This window comes from Zonotrichia leucophrys, chromosome 3 (genome assembly GCF_028769735.1).
Source record: "Zonotrichia leucophrys gambelii isolate GWCS_2022_RI chromosome 3, RI_Zleu_2.0, whole genome shotgun sequence".
NCBI lineage: Eukaryota > Metazoa > Chordata > Aves > Passeriformes > Passerellidae > Zonotrichia > Zonotrichia leucophrys.
Window position 1 is genome coordinate 80,534,534 of NC_088172.1, and position 18,243 is coordinate 80,552,776.

An 18,243-nucleotide genomic window follows, 5' to 3' on the forward strand; every position below is an offset into this window, starting at 1 on the left:
AAGTTTTCAACACTGGTAACACTGCCTCTCATCTTTACCTCTTTCAGTCTCCTCAAGTGTTTGAAGTGCTGGGACTAAAGCCTGTATAATCCTGAGCAAATACTCTCCATTTTCCTAAGACACCCATTAATCAGGGAGCCTTCCTCTCCAGCCTGAGTGAAGGGTGGGTTTGCATTTGTTCCAAAGCCCTGAGCCACAGGGTAGCCACTAAAAGAGAGTGAACCCTGAGGAGCTCAGGGTGAGCCACTTTTCTCAAGAGAATCACTCTGTCAGCAGTAATCAGCAGCAGCAAGAAAATGCAGAAGATGCTTTGACCTAGGGTTTTCTCAGAGGAAATTATTTCCTTTTAAATCAGAGAATCACTTCCCCATATCTGAATCAGACAAATCTGGAGACGATCCTGTGCTTTAAGTACCTCTTTCCCTTTGATACAAAGCTAGCCAATGCCATGTCTAACACTGCCAGCAGCTGCCTCATTCCCTAACAGGCTTTCCACAGGAAAAGCAGCATCTGCCATAGGACCATGTTCTCATGGTGCTCAAATACGGCCAGGAGAGGCAGAGATGAGCTGCTCCCTTTTGGGACAGACTCTGCATGATGACCAAAAGCCACTTCTGTTTGCCACCAGGCAGCCTTCCCTTCGTGCAGATCCCTTTTTCTGAGCTTGGGCACACTCATGTCAGCCGTGGCAGGGACAGAATCAGAACCCCGATTTCCTTTAAATAACAGCCAGGAAATAATGGACTTTGGAACAATGATGAGGGACTTCCATGGGAGGAAGGAGACAGCTCAGTTATCTTCCCTCGTGTGTCTGCAGCACCTCTCCTAAGCCCTGGCCGGGCCCAGTGCTGGTACGTGCTGTCCCTTCTGCTGAAGCACCACTGCTGGAAACCATGCAAGACTGATCCGGAGAAAGGCAGAAATCAGCATCCATAACTGAAGCAGCCTACCAGTTCAGACACACATCCAGGCCTTGGTTCTGGTCTCTGGCCTGGCCATTTCCACAAGCTGTACAGAGGTTTGCCATGAGGAACATGGAAAACCTTTTAAGCAGTGAGAATGACTGGGTTTGGTTAGCAAAACAAAAGTTCTTGTGTTTTTGAGTGTTCTGTTACTTGGAACTAAACAACAACAGGACCAGAGTTTACATGGTCTTCACTTACATTTTCTGATGCAATGTTCTCCATGCCTATTTCTTCACCATAGTAAGTTACAGGAGTGCCAGGGAGGGTTAAAAGCAGCATGTTCATGACATTGATGTACTCCTTCCCAATCCGAGTTGAAATCCGAGCAGCATTAGGACTTCCAACCTGAAGAAAATGTCATTCTGTTAAACACAGATTACAAAATTTCATGCATATGTGAAATTGATTAACTAATTTAACGAGGTGGTAAATGTTTTGGGGTTTTTTCTTTCCCTTCCAGGGCTGTGAGGTACCTTGATGCCATTACAAACTTCTGTTCCAAAAGATTTAATACACAGAAGTCCTGCCAGCAGCACATAAGGCAGAAGTGAGGAAGAGATAACAAATAACAACTGTCCCTGCTTACGGTTCTCTGCTATTTTCTCTGCTGTGTGAGGACTGCTCTGCTTGCTTTGAAAAGATCCTTTGCACATTCCCAACATGCTTCCTAGGAAAAAGAGGAGCAATGTTTTAAGTTAACTGCTCTCCAAAGCCTGCTCCTCTCTGCCCTGGCCCCGGGCGGGTTCCAGAATCCATTGCAGTGAGTCAGTTTATGGTCAAGATAATTATCCCAATTCCATTTTCACTGGTGGTTTAGCCATTGGAGACACTGAGGGAGAGGCATGATCATAAATTCCCTTCTGTCATCCTTGCAAGGGGAGTGGAACTGTTACTGAAGGGCAGCAGAGCCGGACAGTGCCAAGCACTCCAACTGCAGCAGCTGAGAGTTTTCACAAGCTCAGCCAGGGCCCAGGCTGCTGCTGATCCCAGTGAAATCAGAGTGTGTGTGTGTGTGGTTTCTGTCCCCTACAGGAACAAGCCCTTCCTATGAGAGTTGGTCTAGAACTCTTACTGCCCAGTTTGGCCATTTTCCTGCAGGCATGTTTTGCATCCATGAGTTGACAGCTTCAGAAACACTGTTGCCTGATAGATTTTTCATGTTAATTAGGTTGAAATTGAAGGGAAAATCTGCTTCTTGGATAAAAGTCGTTCCATAATACATCATTGTTGCTTCAATATCTTCCTTTTCATCATCATCAGAACCCATAAATCTACAAAGAAGTACACAAATAGCTTTTTTGGCTCATTTTTCGTTACACAGAACACAATAAAGCTAGAAATGGTTGGACACAGAGCATTAAGAATTATGGTCACTTCCCTCTCCCCATCAAAAAAAGATTAAAATGGTAAGGCAGACAAGGAATCAAGGAGCAGTACTCCTGGGAAATTGCGGGAGAAAAATCTAAAGGAGTCAACACAAGGCTGAAGTATCTGACTGAGGTTTTATCTTTCTGAATCCATGTCCACACACTCCATTCCAGCAATTTCCATGCTTTCCTTCAGAGCAGAGGACCTGGGGGTCCCTCAAGCTGCCCAGGAGCCATCAGTGTGCCTCTGCAGGCGCTCAGGGCAGCCTGGGCTGCATTAGGGCCGTGCTGCCACAAGTGAGGGCAGTAATCCTTCCCTCAGTCTGCCACTAGGGCCATTGGGGACTGAAACATCTCCCCCAGGAGCAAAGGCTGCAGGTGGGGCTGATTATCCTGGGGAAGGGAAGCCTCAGGGGGATCTCATCCATGCACTGCAGAGGGTGCAGAGGTGACAGAGCCAGGCTCTTTTCAGGGGTGCCCAGAGCCAGGGCCACAGGCAATGGGCACAAACTGAAACACAGGACAGGTGTTTCCCTGTGAACATCAGGAAACTCCCACCAGTCAGGGTGACTGAGCCCTGGCACTGGCTTTTCAGGGAGGTTGTAGAGTCTCCATTACTGGAAATGTTCAAAAGCCATCTGGACAAGTTCCTGGGCAACTGGCTCCAGGTGGCCCTAAAAAGCAGGGGATTTGGATCAGAGAACCTCAGGAGGTCCTTTCCAAATTCAACCTTTCTGTGAGTTTAACGCTCTCTGACTGTGTGTCTCACTTGAACTGCACCATTAAAACTAAAGAATAAATCAGTCACAGGGTTGATAAATTAGTATCTCTGTGACTAGAATGTTTTCCTTTTCTGCTCTTTATACCTTTATAAAGTCCACGGATGGAGCAGAGGTAACAGAGCCAATTCCTTTCTGCATACACTGGGGAAGAGACAGTACAGCCTCTGCACTGGAGGATTTGCATTTCTGTGGCATATTATGTTAGTAAAAAAAACCATTTTCTTGCTGGCAAGAGGGAGATGAATATTAGAAAGGACTGGCCAGCTGCGCTGGTTACCTGTATCTGCCAGGCTCTCTGCTGAACTCATCCATGGTGTGACGGAAGCCACGGACGATGTCATGCAAACCAACTTGGGTGGTGGTGTAGTCATGGTAGAGCTGGGAATAGGCTGTGATACTCTCCTGAAAGCAGGGTAGAGTACTTCACATTAGTTCACCAATGTTCTAGGTTTCACAATTCTCCAAATTCTCCCCATTCTTTCCTGAGGCAGGGCACCAGTTAATGAATTTTTACTGAAATGAGTTCAGCATGCTAACACCAACAGCACAGAGCTGAGGACTGATAATTCTGGATCCCATCCTTCAGCAGGGAAAGCCCAGCCACAGCACTGACCAACAGAGCCCATCTGGAGCAGGGAGCACAGCATGAGCTGCAGCCTCAGACCAGGCTGCAAAGATGGGCAGTGCCTTGACAGAGTAACACACACCTGATATCACCACCTTGGAGCTGGCCAGCTGCCTGTGACCCCCAGCTCCACACAAGTCTCTTAGTGCTGGCACTACCTGGCAACATCACCAAGTTCACTATCAGAGCAGAAGCAAGTAACATAAACAGCAGTGAATGTGTTTAATGACCTCCCATTGTGCCACATGGCCTGTACCAGTGGTTTTTAGTTATGCTCCCGTTCTTACTGGGGCTCCCTGGTGGTGAGTGCTCTTTGTGCAGAGGGCCCGGGACCCACCCGCCTCCCAAGGCTGACAATTAAGACCCAAAAGAGTCAAAGCAGGCACTCTTGCCTCCATGGGAAAAGCAGGAAAGAAAGCAAAGACACGACATAAACATTACTCCATTCTGAGACTTGTTCACTGGAGGCTCATCCCGGAGATGTGTTGCTTCTAAGAGAAATTTAACAGTGCCAAAACTAAGTCCATCAACTCCTTTGCCGAGCCAAAATTTGATAATATCCTAGATAAAACCAAAAATTGAAAAGTCTGAGTAAGCCCACTCCATTTAAAATGGTATACTCTTAAAAAGAAAACTAAACTTGGAAGGAGGTGTTAATACATAACAATTCATTTTTTGATTTGTACTTCGAATTTTTCTAGAAGCTAAAGTGAATCATGTTGATCTAAGGTCAAATTAATAGCTAAATAGAATATGTCTTACTATTTCATTCCTACAAAAAAAAAAAAAAAAAAGACTGGTCTCTACTTTCTCCATAATTCAGGAGACCAAAGCCAGGGCATGGCTCACTAAAAGCAGTTTCTAATCTCATCCCTCCACACAACTGGGCTCATGCTAAGTGACGTTGTTGATGAACACTCATGTCATGGCTGCACACAATTAGAACACATTGATTCAAATATGCAGGAATATGTTGCTGTGCACAGACCTTGTGCCACCAGTTTTCTTTTACACAATAGAGCTCTTAAAACATTTGTTCTCTCTTACCTGACTGATATAATTTTTAAAATTTTTTCAGACTTATTTGTTGATTCGCAAGAATATAAGAAATTATTATCCAACAATTACAAATGCTATTGATTTGAAATTTCACTATCAAATTCCAATGTTAGTCACTACTAGTAAAATTATATCCTACTTCACTAATTATATTACTACAGTTTTAACTGCCCCAGTTTTAACAAAAAACTCCAAAGTTCAGTCCCTCTTGAGCGGTTTCTGCAAAGTCCTTTTAGTTGTGATACTTGTCTTCATCAGAGGAAAAAACCATTTTATATATATATTTTTAAAAAGTCTATTGACTTGCCTTTTTTAAACAAATGAAGTACACTTGTCTGAACAGGCTGGAGTAGAACCAGTGCACACTCCAGCTGTACAGATTTTTGTTGGGCAGATAAAAACTGCCTCACTGCACTTTATCATAGCACCAATCTGAAAGCAGCAGCTCTCAATACAGTGTCTGTCCAATACCGAATCTACCCAAAAATGTCCATGCCTATAACTGTGCTCAGCACAAAAGCAAACCCGGGTATCACACTGCAAACATCAAGCACTGATGTGTCTCTCACTGGCACTAATCTACATCTATTTACACATGAGAGCCACAACATGCTGGTTGCCCAGTTTGGCTCTTCTTGGGTGCCCTTGTGCTGCTGAACCAAAGACTTGAGCTTCTCTGCAGAAGTCCATTTGCATCCTGCTCAGTCCTCCTAACCTTCTGCAACAGGATTTAGAATTAAAACACTAGACAAAAATTATTCTTTAACATGATGCTCATACACATTTACCAAAGCTTGGTGTTACCAGGACAAACTTCCCAGCTTTCAAGTATTCTTTTTTTTCATAGGAAATGCTGGAGTTTCAATAGTTCTCATTGTGTGCCTGAGTTAAAAGGTGTGACCAGAAGCGTTTTGTCTCTTCGAGCTCACCAGTACCCTCGTGGTGAGGGGAGAGGCCAGCAGAGACCCTCCCAGCAGGAGCGGGCAGCAACAGAGCAAAGCAGCAAACGCTTACAGATTCAATTAAACACATGAAGTGGCTGTACTACCTGCTGAGGGATAACTTAGAGAAGGGGGAAAAAGAAGCAGCAGCTGTCCTGCTCCCCATATTCAGGCCTACATCCCCATATTTTAATGAGTTCCACATTGTCAGCTAGGAAACAGTGCAGACAGCAATGAGATTCCATCGGAGCAGCACCATTACCACCACTCTCACTGGGAAAAGAAAACACTCATTTTCCCCCTAGAAAGTCATCAGACACGTGGACAGATCGAAACTCGCTATCTCCCCCTTATCAACAAGCCCAGGCATTCCTTGTAATTCAAATCAGCATCGCCTCTGCTTTCCCGAGAATGCAAACATCTCTCTGCTAAACAAGGTGCCATCCCTCCGTTTGGCTGGCTAATTAACAACTCTTTGTATCAACAGAGATAAAAAACTTCTCTGCACTTGCAAGAGCTGCTCTGGGTGGGCTCAGCACCTGGGGGCTCCACACTTACATGGATCTCCTGCTGGACAGCTGCGTTGCGAAAATTCAAGTCTGGCTGCTCCTTCCCAAACTGATGGAAATAGCATTGCTTTCTCACGTCGTCAAACTCCCAGCTGGAATTCCCAAAGACACTCACCTGCTCAGCCAAGGGAGAGAGACAATCAGAACTACTAACTTAACAAACATTTCCTCCTGTGCATCCATTAAAATGTGGGGCATTACAAGCACAAAATTGAGCACAAAATGCCTAACCAGCGGACCACGTTTTGAACAGATTTTGGTAGTTATGATTTTCATTTCTTTTTGCCACATAGCTGCTCTTCTTTTAGTTGTGCTTTACCACACCTATTTCTTGTTCAGTATTGTAGATTTTGAAATTTTTTTATTAAGTTAACTTTCATTGGGAAATATCTGGAATAGAGGGGAAAACATGCGTGGGAACATTTATTTTGGAATTACTTCTCCTAAAACTAATTTAAAATAGCTTTGGTTAACTTAGAGCTTTCTACAATTTAGCATTATCCCTTTGAAGGGTCAACAACAGTCAGCAAGTTAAAAATGTTAAACTTTATCACCATCTCTCTAATAAAAGATTCCAAAAGCTAAGATAGTTCTTACGACTCTTAAGTTTAAAGAGAAATTATACAAATTGGTACAAAGTATTAATTCTACCTGGAGTTTTTAGAATATACAAGTTCCTAATCATGCACCCACTGGTTCTAATCTAAAATAAATCTATTTGAAATAGGCAATGCACTTTTTGGCCTGAGCACTTTCCAAAAAAAAAGGACAAAAGCCAAGACCACATTGTTTTGTTGCAACCAACTATGACTTCAGAATACCTGAATACACAGTTTCTAGAACAGAATACCCATACACAGAAGGAACAACTTGTGCCCAACCATTTTTTTGTGTGTGTGTGTGTGTTTATTTAATGAACGAAGATTTAACACTGAGGTGAAGAAACAAAAGTAATTTTTAAAATTTCACTTTAAGTAAGAACTTTTCAAGTGATCTCCCAACCTGGTTTTAATCGTAATCTGCACTAACTCATGTGTAACATCAGTTTGTGCCTCTCACCAGTCACTTACAACCCCGTGTACACCAGGAGAATCATGTTATAGCCGATTCTGCTCTGTGGCACCCAGCCTGGGGTGTGTGCATGTCCCTTCCCGTGTTTACCCAGTTGTTGGGAGGGATGACTGAGCCAGCAGCCTGCCTGCAGTCCTGCCAGATGTAGTAGTCCGTGTACTTCCCTGTCCGATTGCGGCTCAGCTGAAACCACCGGTGCTTGTCACTGGTGTGGTTTGGTATTAAATCCATTATCACCTTTAGCCCTTAAAAATAAAAACAAAAACATAAAAAACCCCATCAAGCCTCTCTCTGCACTACAACGTTACATTTAGCCTTTTAAGACAATATTCATATTTTTTCCAAATGCAGTATCAGAGGTATTTGGGCTTCTTCCATGCCAGAGCTCTGGTGAAGGAGAGGGGAACAAAAACCCCACAAAAAGTACCAGACTACCAAACAGCTGGACCTGACTGGTGTTTGCAAGTAGCTGGAACACAGCTTGTGAGGGAAAGGAGAGTGGAGAGAACAATCAAAACAGATTTCTGCTGTCATGAACCACTTTCACTAACTCTGACTTCAACATCTCTCTGGCACCTCCCAGGTGAGAAAGGCACTTCACCAGCCTAGCATCAGCGATCACACATTCTTCTTCACCCTTCCTAAAGAACAGACATTTTATTGAAAACCTCAAATATTTTCAGACTTGCAAACCATTTTCTGTTTGGCTCAGCAGCTGTAAGAAGAAACACCTGAGCAAGCATTTGGTCTGAGGCACCAAAGCAAGGATGCGAGGGCAGGAAAGAAGCGTGTGTTCCCTCATGTTCAGTCAGACAGAACTGCACCTCAGCCTGATCCCAGCCCTCCAGTGCCCATAAGCCAGGCCTCAGGGAGCATGGATGGCACAAGCATCCTCCTTGCAGAGGACAGGCAGCCCCTGTGCTGCTGCTGTAGCTCCCTGTGCCCTCTGTCCTGCTTTCAGCTCTGCCCCAGAGCCAAGGGGCAGGAGAAGGCAGACACGGAGCTCACGTGGCTGTGGAGCTGCCTTGTACCCTTTGCTGGCACCTCCATCTGCTCCTGATTAATGCCACCACGGAGGGCCTGTCCCTGTAAGGTCCATATTTTAACAGAGTTACTTTGCTTGGAGGTGCAGCTTACCTTTGTCATGAATGGCTGCAATCAGATTCTCAAAATCTGTCATTGATCCAAAAATGGGATCAATGTCATAGAAGTCTTCAGCTCCATATCCAAGGTCTTTTAAAGGGGACTTAAAGAAAGAGGTGATCCAGATGGTTTTTATATTCAAATATGTAATATGGTCCAGTTTTTCTTGGATACCTATTTAAAAAGAAAGGACATCATCTGTTCAGAAAAAAACAAAATACTTTTTTTGTACTCTGGTCCCTTTATCTTCCTGACATGTTACTGCGGTATGCAGCTACAGGAACAGTGTCTGCCCTTCACCTGCCAGTACTGCACAGTGTGGCTCTCACTTCTGGTTTAGAAATGCATTGTCCATTTTGGTGCTGAGCCTTCCCTTCCTGCAGGGCAGTCTCAGCTCAGCTACTGATAAGTGCCATTGCTTCCTTGCTACCAGGTGCCCCATCTCCAGCATTTTTACCAGCTGATAACACCTAGAGCATGAAGAAAACAAGAAGTAACACATCTTTCTCCCCTCTTTGTCAGTTTTAGTTTCCCTTAGGAGGAGCAGCCAGCAAACAGGACCAGGTGCTCAGCACCATTCATCCTCCTGATTTTGTGGAGGTGTCTGACTCTAGTAGCAGCTGTGCTGCTGCTTGCTCTCAGCACCATATCTCAGCTTCCTTTCTAATTCTGCACTTGAGACTCTACTTGGATTTATTCACAACAATGTGAATTGCTATTACCATTGCCTGACAACTTCTCTTACCTCTCTCCATTAAGGTGGCTTTGTCCATTGGACTGTACTTTTCCACTGGTTTTCCTTTTCGTGTAACACATACACACAGACAACTGTTACACAGCAAGAATGAAACCTGACCCACCTTTCAGATCCCCATTCCCATCCATGTTGCTGTCCCTGAAGGAGCGAGGATAGATCTGATAAATAGGGCTGGCCTGCCACCAGTCCAGGCACCTGGGAGAGAGAGCAATGATGGCAATTGTAGCACACACGAGCACAACGGCACCGGCAATCACCAGCCAGAAGAGGATCTCCCTGGTGACTCTGTAGCGGGCCTGGCTGGAGAACTGCAGCAGGACCTCCTTTGGCATCCCAGCATAAGGCTTCAGCACTGTCTCCTCCACAGCCGCCGGCTCCACATCAACACTGCACGTCTTTGGCATTTCTTCTTGGCTACTGGTGGCCATCTCCTTGTCCTCAAAATCCTCATTTTGAACAAATCCATTGTTCTGTATGCCTCCCTTCTCACTCAGCTCCATAGGTAAGCTCCTAGCTTCCACCTCAGCTCTTCTGCTAGACAGCACTTGTCCTGGAGACTCTGGCCACAGCACCTTTGTTCAGTGAAATGAGAAACAGTGCAATTAGCTATTCTGGGTTGATAAACAATCCTGACCAACTGGTCAAAGTTCAAAAAGGGACAAAAAGGGCAAAGTGCTCACGATGTTCTGCATATTCCACATCTTCAGCAAGATAACAAAGTGCTAGGAGAAAGGGCAGTCCCCCTGGGAAGTGAAGCCTATTGTTGGTACCAGCTGAGCACAGTTATATTTACTCGTGCTCTCTCCAGTACACCACACTTCTCTTCCCTTTGACAGCAGGGGGAAATTCAGGTTTTACCAGTACCAGATCTAGTAAATATGCAGCTTTCCAGACTGGTTGTAGTCCCCCCTGCCTGAAGCAATCCAAATATGGATAGTTTAAACACAGACAGCAAGAGAATGAAGTGTTGGCAGCCACTGGCCCGAATGCAACAGCACAAACTAAGCAGAAAAGAGTCAAAGGCTGGTTGTGCATCTTTTTCCCGGTTTAACTCAGCTGCCCCAGCCCACCCCCAAGCCTAAGCACCACCAATGCTGTGGTACATACCGATCCTGCGACTCACAGCCGGGTACGTGGGGGAGACGGCTACACCCAGAGCCAGCCCCGGGGCACGACAGGAATGCTCTGCACAGGCACAAGCCAAACTCAAGGGAAACACCCGCTGCCCACTATTAAAATCCATCCCTCCATTAAAAGAAAAAAACAATTTAAAATTTTAAAAAAGTAAAAAAGGGGGAAAAATAAATGTGTATAAGAATCTTTCCCTTCTCCCTCTTTCCTTCCTTTTCTGCTACAAAGTCTGCACAGACATGCACATCTGTAGACATCTCTGTGCCTTAAGCCCCAAGTGCCTAAAATCAACATCAAGATATCCCTTTCCACCAGTACCCCCTGCTCAGCATACCAAAGGACACACAAAGCAATCCAGATTTGCCAAGGAGCTGCCTTATCACCTGTAAAACTCCTACCTCTGATCATAGGGTCAGGGTCCTAAGGAAACTTTTGGAGAGTGCAGTGGAAACAAGGTTGGGTTGTGACTCAAAAGTGTTTATTATGTTTGCCTCAAGCCACAAAAGAAGTTTATAAACTACAGAGTGCAAACAGTCCAGTATGCAATATTCAAATTACTCAGAAAACTGTTATTTCTGCAGTAGCTGAGCTAAGAACGGGTATTTGATGCTGACAGATTTAATCCTTCCTTTTCCTAGCACCAGTTCCTGGCAGTGTCAGGCAGCTGTGGGAGCATCTGAGATAACAGCTGTAGTGCCAGTGCCTGTAATTCAGTAGCGCCAGGAGATCCAGAAGTGGGAAATTATTAACAAATAATAATGTTAAATGGTTCACTCCCATTTAATGACTCTACAGTTCTAACATCATCATATCAGTAAGCTGTAAAAGTTTCCAGAGAGGCACTGTGCACTCAGGGTGTGCCCTTGTATTCAACATGATGCCAGTGACACCCCTTTCAATTGTTTAATTTCAGTGTCTTAACTTGTAATGAAAGTAGAAAATGTGCAAATGCAGAAATTTTTTTTGACTGCATGAAATACGCCTCAAGACCTGGTACTCCAGGAAAAAGCTTGTTTTTTCCCCCCCAAACTCAGAGGTTTCAAAGCATAAGTATCTTCCTGCATACACAAAAGCTCCCTCAGTCACCCAAGCAGAGCAAAGCAAGTCAGAGGCAAGAGCAAATGATGGCCAAAACACAGACATCTGCCACAGATGCATGGGTCTCATAAGCCAAGGAGACTCAGGACAGTCAGGTGGAGAGTGTTACACCCACCAGTCCTGCTGGAATCAAAAGGAGGAAACTAGTTCCAAGTATTTCAGCTCCATCAGTATGCCAGTAAACTCTCTGATGATTATTGCCTGCATGGACAAGTTTATTTGATCTAAGGACACAGCCAGCTTACCCTTGACACACATACTTTTACAGCTGCTAAAGGCCAATTTAGCATCTCCCTAGTCAGAAGCTGCCACAGCTCTCTGTATGTGTGGCTGGGAATCCTTTCCCTTCCCCTATTCGAGCATCTTGCGGGAGCAGCCTGCTTTGTGAATCCTGCTGTGCCAAAGCCGGGCCTTCAAAAGAGCCCCTCATGTCCTAATGTAATCCCCAAGTAACATTAAAGGCTTATTTATACCTTAAGTAGGGCAGATCGTGTCTTAATTGCCAAGCGTGTGGCTGAAAAGAGGAGGATTACAGTGCTCTGGTAGATAAATGCAGCAGGCGGGAGGGAGGCGGAGGCCATGGATAGATGAATCCCGATGAGTCCATGTGCGCCATGGCTGCTGGCTGCAGGGCACACAGAACTCCGGCGACACGCTCACCGTGAGGGTGACAGAGTGTGAGCCACGCTGCAATGACCAAGTGGCAGAGCTGTGAGCACGCCGTGTGTAGCGCCGGGCTGAGCGGGCTCACGGCGTCTCCGCGACAAGAGCTGAAGCCAAGCGGGTGCCAGAGGAACACAGGTACACTTAGGCTAGACACCCGGGCCTCAAACCCTAAAAATTCCTCTTGAAAGCTTGGAGAAAATATACAGCCAAGGAGCTTAAAATAGGTCTGGATGATCAGCTACCACAGACCCAGGAGAATGAACACAAGAATCTGGGATTGTCTCCTGAATGATTTTCCTCACAGACTAAAAATAAAACCACACAGGTATTTTGTTGTTATTACAGACCTATTTTTTTTCCTCTCCTTATCCTGAGGAGTTGCTTGCCTTAAAATTATTTGATAAAGGAATAACATAAACTTCATCTTAGAAAGGCAGATCACCAACAATTCCCACTGAGCTTTAACTTTTTCCTTTTAAAACATATTTTATGTATGCAGGCATTATGCATCTGGCTTGCTCTCAAGCAATTCTGAAATGGTTCCCTCCTGAGCTATTTTACAGTTTAGCAGGAGTAACTAGCCAGCGTAACTGTGTTAGCAGAATCCACTGAAAGGCATTAAGTAGTAAAGAAAACACTTCATATTCTGTGCCAGTTACTCTGTTTACCTCGGGGTTAGGTAGGGAAACAAAACCAATCTGTATGTGGGCAGTAATAGCTGCTATCTCCACACAGATTGCCATGGTTATTTCTGTAAGATGGAGGGGTTAATTTTCACAAGTATTTCTTATATATAATTATTTAGATGCACTGACTGACTTAGTCATCTACTGTTTGATGCTCTACAAATGCCAAGTAGCTTGCCAGTTCCTCAATACCACACATATTACGCCAAAAACCATGCAGAGGGGTGATTATGCACCCTAACGTGCTAAGTGTAGGAAGACATTTATTGTTAAAAAGTTCTCTTGCTTTATGCTTTTTCATTAAAAGGTTTGTTGCCACTGGAACTCTTCTGACATAATGCACTTTACATACAACTTCATTATTTACAGAACCAGGGCCAGATTTACAGGTATGTAAAAAAGGCAGACACCTCAGCAGCAGCTTTACCTCAGCAGCTCCCTCAAGACTGGTGGATAATCTGACCTTTAAAGCTACCTTTCACTCAGCACTAAGAAAATCCTCCCTTGACCTGGAGGGCAGCTGTCAAGAGAGAGAAGGTCTAGGGGAACAAGTTTCTGACACAGTATCTTTTACCAGGAGCATGTCTGAAGGTCCTGCCATCAGCCTCAAGTCCTGGGGGTGGCAAAACGTAATTGCACAGGACACCTGTGACAGGTTTTGGCGGGGGTTTTGTTACTTTTTTAATGCTCTTAGTCCACTATGGACAATGTGATTAAAGGTTCATGTCATTATAAATGCTGTAATTAGCTACTGCTTGGCTCAGGGGATATTTCAGGGGTAGGTTTCAGGGGAAGGAGGCACCCAGCCCCTGCCCCCCATGGCTGATCTGCAAGGCAGGCCTCTCCCACTATTTTTAATGAAAACAATTAACCACTAATTCCTGCTGTTATCATAGCTGCAAGAACAAGAGCACGCAGCACTGACTCCTGGCTGCTTCCCCCCAGAGGATCAAACACTACATACAACCCACAGAAAAACAAACCCGAGGTTTGTTTCTTCTCCAGGATGATGCTCACTCACATAAACCGTGCACATTTCAATTTATACTCTTCTCTTTGTGGCATTCATCTGCCCCATTTCTGTTGTAGAGGATGACAACTTCTGAAGGATTTTCTTTTCCAACCTACTCCTCAAAACCTTTTCCAGCAAGAGACCCAGACCTTGCTCTTCCCCTTGCACGAGCTGGAGAGGTTCAGCATGGTACTAAATCATGGCAGACTGTTGAAGTTTGGATGGCTCTAACTCAAGAGTGACCTTGAGTTACTGAAACAGCCCTGATGTGGGAGATCTGCAATACAGACAGCACAGCCAGGCAGCCCAACAGGAAGCCAAGGAGAAACTCAAAAATAAAATGGCATCTAACTACATCATCACCGCATCCATCCTTGGGGTTACCAAAAAGACAGCACCCCACAAGCTGCATCTGCCTTTGCCAGCGCTTATCTCTGAGAACAATTTAAATCCACTGAACAGGAATCCGAGGAGCAGGTTTTGGTCTGCTGAGCACAAAGCACTTCTTGTGGAAGAATGAAGGACTTACTGGAAGGGGCTGTCAGGCAACAGCTGTCACTACATGAGCACACCTACTGCCACACTATACAGCTTTTCACAGTGCCTCAGCTTCCCCACCTGCAGGAATCACACACACAGTATCACAGATATATTTGGTACTCCATATAAATTTACTCCTTATCCCTTGTCTCTCTCAGTGCATCGTGATAGGCCCTCCTGCAAACAATTTGCTTTTTCACAGGTATCAAATCAGTCACAGGTATTCCATGATGAAATGTTCTCAGGTTGTGCTCCTGTGAAATAATTTCCTCCTGGAAGAGCTCAGTTCATATCAAACATCTCCAGTCTGTACAGAAAGCTTCACTCTGCAGTACTGAATTGCACCCCAAGGTTCTTACAATGGCTGCTTCTGACCACAAGTTCATGGACTCCACATCAGACCATTCACAGTCCAGCCGCAGTAATGGCTGTCAAAAACAGAGTGAGCACTGGAAGTGAAACCACAGGACTGAAAGCACACTTTCTGTAAAAAAGCCCCAAACCAACAAAAATCTTATTCTTCCATTCAGGACCTAGCACGCTGCACAGCAACAGCTGGCACATGCAAGGGTCTGTACTCAGGGAAGGGCTCTCTGACCAGCACAGACTAGACCTCTGTATCAAGAAAACATTCCACAACTACAAGAAGTATTTTCCAGATATACCATTCAGTGTGGACACAGGTAGCAGAACTTCACCTTAATTTCATATTCACCTGAATGTGTAACAACTGAATGAAGACACATACTTCTGTAGTTGCAAGAACTGCTAAAACTCTAAGTACTACCCTCACAAACACTGCCTAAAACAAGTTTTGTTTTGGAACCATCTGGCATTCAGGATCCAGCCATGTGGGTGAAAGCACTGCTTGGTGCAAGGTGAAGAAAGCATCACCTGCAGCGAATACCAGCCTTTCCATTTTGAACTTCATGAGTCCATGGAACTGTGTGGGCTCTTCAGTGCCAGATCTCACACTGCTTATCTGCACAAAATAGCTCTGGCACCTCACTTGTTTGTGCTGGTGAACCAGAGACAAACAATCCCACTCCATTCTCTCCACTCTAACAGAGAAGGAATTCAGCATCACACACACCCAATCCTCCCTTCAAGAATAATCAAAGTACATTTCTGCTCTTCATTTCACATACATCATGGCAGTCTCTCACAGCTCTCATGCTGCTAGCTCTGCTATGCTCTTTGGGAGTCTGGTCTACCAAGTACAGGGGAGCAGTGCAAACTGCTTTTATTCTGAGTGGATGCCCTGCTTGCATTTCAGAGACAGATCTTTCAAATATTTGAATACTGCAGGCTGAACTAGAAGACAGCTGTACAACATCTTCAAGTTAGTGATAACACAACACCCATTTGGTGCATATTTTTCTCCTTTCCCTTCATTTAATACAAAGTCTTTTTATTTAATGCAGTTCAAAGCATAGGGGCTACTAAGATCATATGAGAAGTCACATCTATAGTCACAAAGCTATAACTTTGTTGGGTTTTCCTGGATTTTGGTTGTTTTTTTTTAGTTCACAGAAACAGCACTTGAAATATGGTAACAGCATGTAAAGAAGTTGCTGCAATCAATTACTCCCATGCTTGGATCTCTGGGTTTTTTAAATTATTGAATGTGAAGTTTAATGCAGTAACTGTAATCTCTGAAGCAGCAGCAAGGAGCTTCCAACATATTTTTAAGGTAAGGACAAATAGGAATGAAGAGATGAATGTAAAATAGATTTCACCATTTTAAAACTTCACAGCCAGCATAAGGTAAAAAGTACTAAGAGACTGAGAAGTTCTTGTTAAGCACCACACTTCCAAACACCTTGACACTGTTTGTGCTGGCAGTGTATTTCCAAAAACTATCTCCTTCCAAAGTAAATGCAGATTTATTGGAACTGGGAAAAAAATTTGGTCACATTTAATACATTTTCTGCTCCCAGTGTTGAAATAGGATTATTTAAAATACACTAGGAAAACATATCTGCTTTACATACCCAGGCCAAAATCCTTCCTATACCATTAAAATTAGATGTGTTTATGAAGATGACCATTGGATAGAGGATTAAAAAAACCAAACCCCTCATATCATGCAGTTTCCCCTAATAACAACAAGTTAAATAATGTAAATTATTTGAATATTACGCAGGCATCCACGATTTTGCATCTGAATAACTTGCCAAACAAAATAAAAACAATATTCACAGAATTAATTTGATGGGAATGGTGTCAAGAAGCTTCCTTACGAAAATAATGGGAAATATCTCTTCATTAATGCAATTTAAATATGCATTTTACTTCAAAGTTAAAATGCATTTACTTCAACCTTCCAACTAACTTTCCAACTAAATGTAACATATTTACTAATCTACATGTTCACTCCCCAAAGAAGTAGCTAAAATACTTCAGTATAGAATGGTGCATTTTTCACCGCAGTTTCTCTTTTTGCACATGTTTTAAAAAGACAATTCAGGGATTTTTTGAGAAAATGTAAGTCTTGCAAGGAATGTAACATACACAAATACTTTTAGGTTCTCTTTGTAAGTCCTGGACACTAGCTTCCAAGAGGAGGGTTTTATCTTACAAGAGAGAATTTTCCTTCTATGAATTTCTGCCCAATTTATTTCACTTAAGCTTTGCAGCTCTTCCAAAATGATAAAGGCAGAACACATTTGGTCATTTTCTGGCAGAACCTTGCACATAAGCTCTCTGAATAATGTTTGTTCCAAAATATTCCATATCTACCAAACATATTCCAAAAGCCACCTGAAATAGGCCAGAAAAATCACTAATTCTGTATTTAAAGATCAGAAAAGCTTCCAACACCACCATCACACTTCCAACATCATCATTCAGTGGTCTCATGAATCTCATTCCAGCTTTTTAAAGGTCAAGTCAGGGTCCTTACAACACTAAACAATACTCCACCATAGACTCAACTTCCCCACAACTCACCTTAGATTCCAGAAGTCTGAGAAAGCAGAAAACCAGAGTCAGAGTTACTTCTGAAGCAGACTTGTCACAACAGGAAGAATTATATCCAATAAGACTGTTTGAATTAGTTGCCACAAGTCTTTAGTATGTGTATTCATTCCTACTACAGTGTTTTTCATCCTTTACTGGGAAGGATAATTGCTTTCAGAGAAAGATTTCCCAACTGATGGAAAATGCCCATTTTTTTTCTCCTATCAGCCCATCCCCAGACCTGAACCCTTATCAGTCTTTGTTATGCTTAAAAGCAGGTGCTGATGCAATCATTAGTTGATGATTCAGCCATTAATCACAGCAACTGATCAGCACAGCAAGGATTTTTCTCTGAAAATTCCCACTCAGGCTGCACATAGACAAATAAGGAAATAAAGAAAGCCAAGAATCAGAAGGAAGACCTCAATAATCTCAGTCAGCGTTTAAATCCAGACATCACAGCAAAGGAGAACTTTAAGATTTCTGAAGACAGAAATGTAAAGTCTTTGGGAGCACATGACCTTTGAGACATACAAAGAGCAAAGCACAGCAGCACTGGTGAAGGGACAGAGCGAACGATGAAAATGAGAGATGAGCACCAACAGTGAGCTGAACACAAAGAGGAGGCACAGGCAGGCTAAAATGCAAAAGTTGCTTGTGTTTTGATCAACAGAGAAGCATCCAGGTACCAACATGAAACAGCACAAAACAAGCAGAGCTAAGTCAGGTCTGTACAGCAACAGCCCAGAGACAGGACAAGTTCAGGTTGGCACACAGAGAAAACAGGTCACAAAGACATAAGAGGTGGAGCCTCAGTTGCATAAATTGCATACTTACCTGATTAGACAGCATAAATTCAGTGGCTTTGGG

The 18,243-nt window shown here is 43.8% G+C and overlaps 1 protein-coding gene across 2 annotated transcripts in view; it reads right to left on the reverse strand.

Annotated features, from left to right (window-relative positions):
• Positions 1 to 17,475, reverse strand: part of SLC3A1 (solute carrier family 3 member 1) — a 19,716-nt gene extending 2,241 nt beyond the window's left edge. Inside the window, exons 1-10 of one of the 2 annotated variants that reach the window (XM_064708965.1) lie at positions 10,383 to 10,522; positions 10,098 to 10,101; positions 9,383 to 9,851; positions 8,517 to 8,696; positions 7,470 to 7,624; positions 6,298 to 6,423; positions 4,181 to 4,300; positions 3,392 to 3,516; positions 2,038 to 2,236; positions 1,164 to 1,310 (exon numbers count right to left, since the gene is read on the reverse strand). In XM_064708965.1, the coding sequence (XP_064565035.1) occupies positions 1,164 to 1,310; positions 2,038 to 2,236; positions 3,392 to 3,516; positions 4,181 to 4,300; positions 6,298 to 6,423; positions 7,470 to 7,624; positions 8,517 to 8,696; positions 9,383 to 9,851; positions 10,098 to 10,101; positions 10,383 to 10,522 (1,665 nt within the window). Of the gene's footprint in view, positions 1 to 1,163; positions 1,311 to 2,037; positions 2,237 to 3,391; positions 3,517 to 4,180; positions 4,301 to 6,297; positions 6,424 to 7,469; positions 7,625 to 8,516; positions 8,697 to 9,382; positions 9,852 to 10,097; positions 10,102 to 10,382; positions 10,523 to 17,364 lie in introns of those variants that run through there. The other variant, XM_064708964.1, reaches the window with a different exon arrangement.
• Between the last annotated feature and the right edge of the window lie 768 nt (positions 17,476 to 18,243).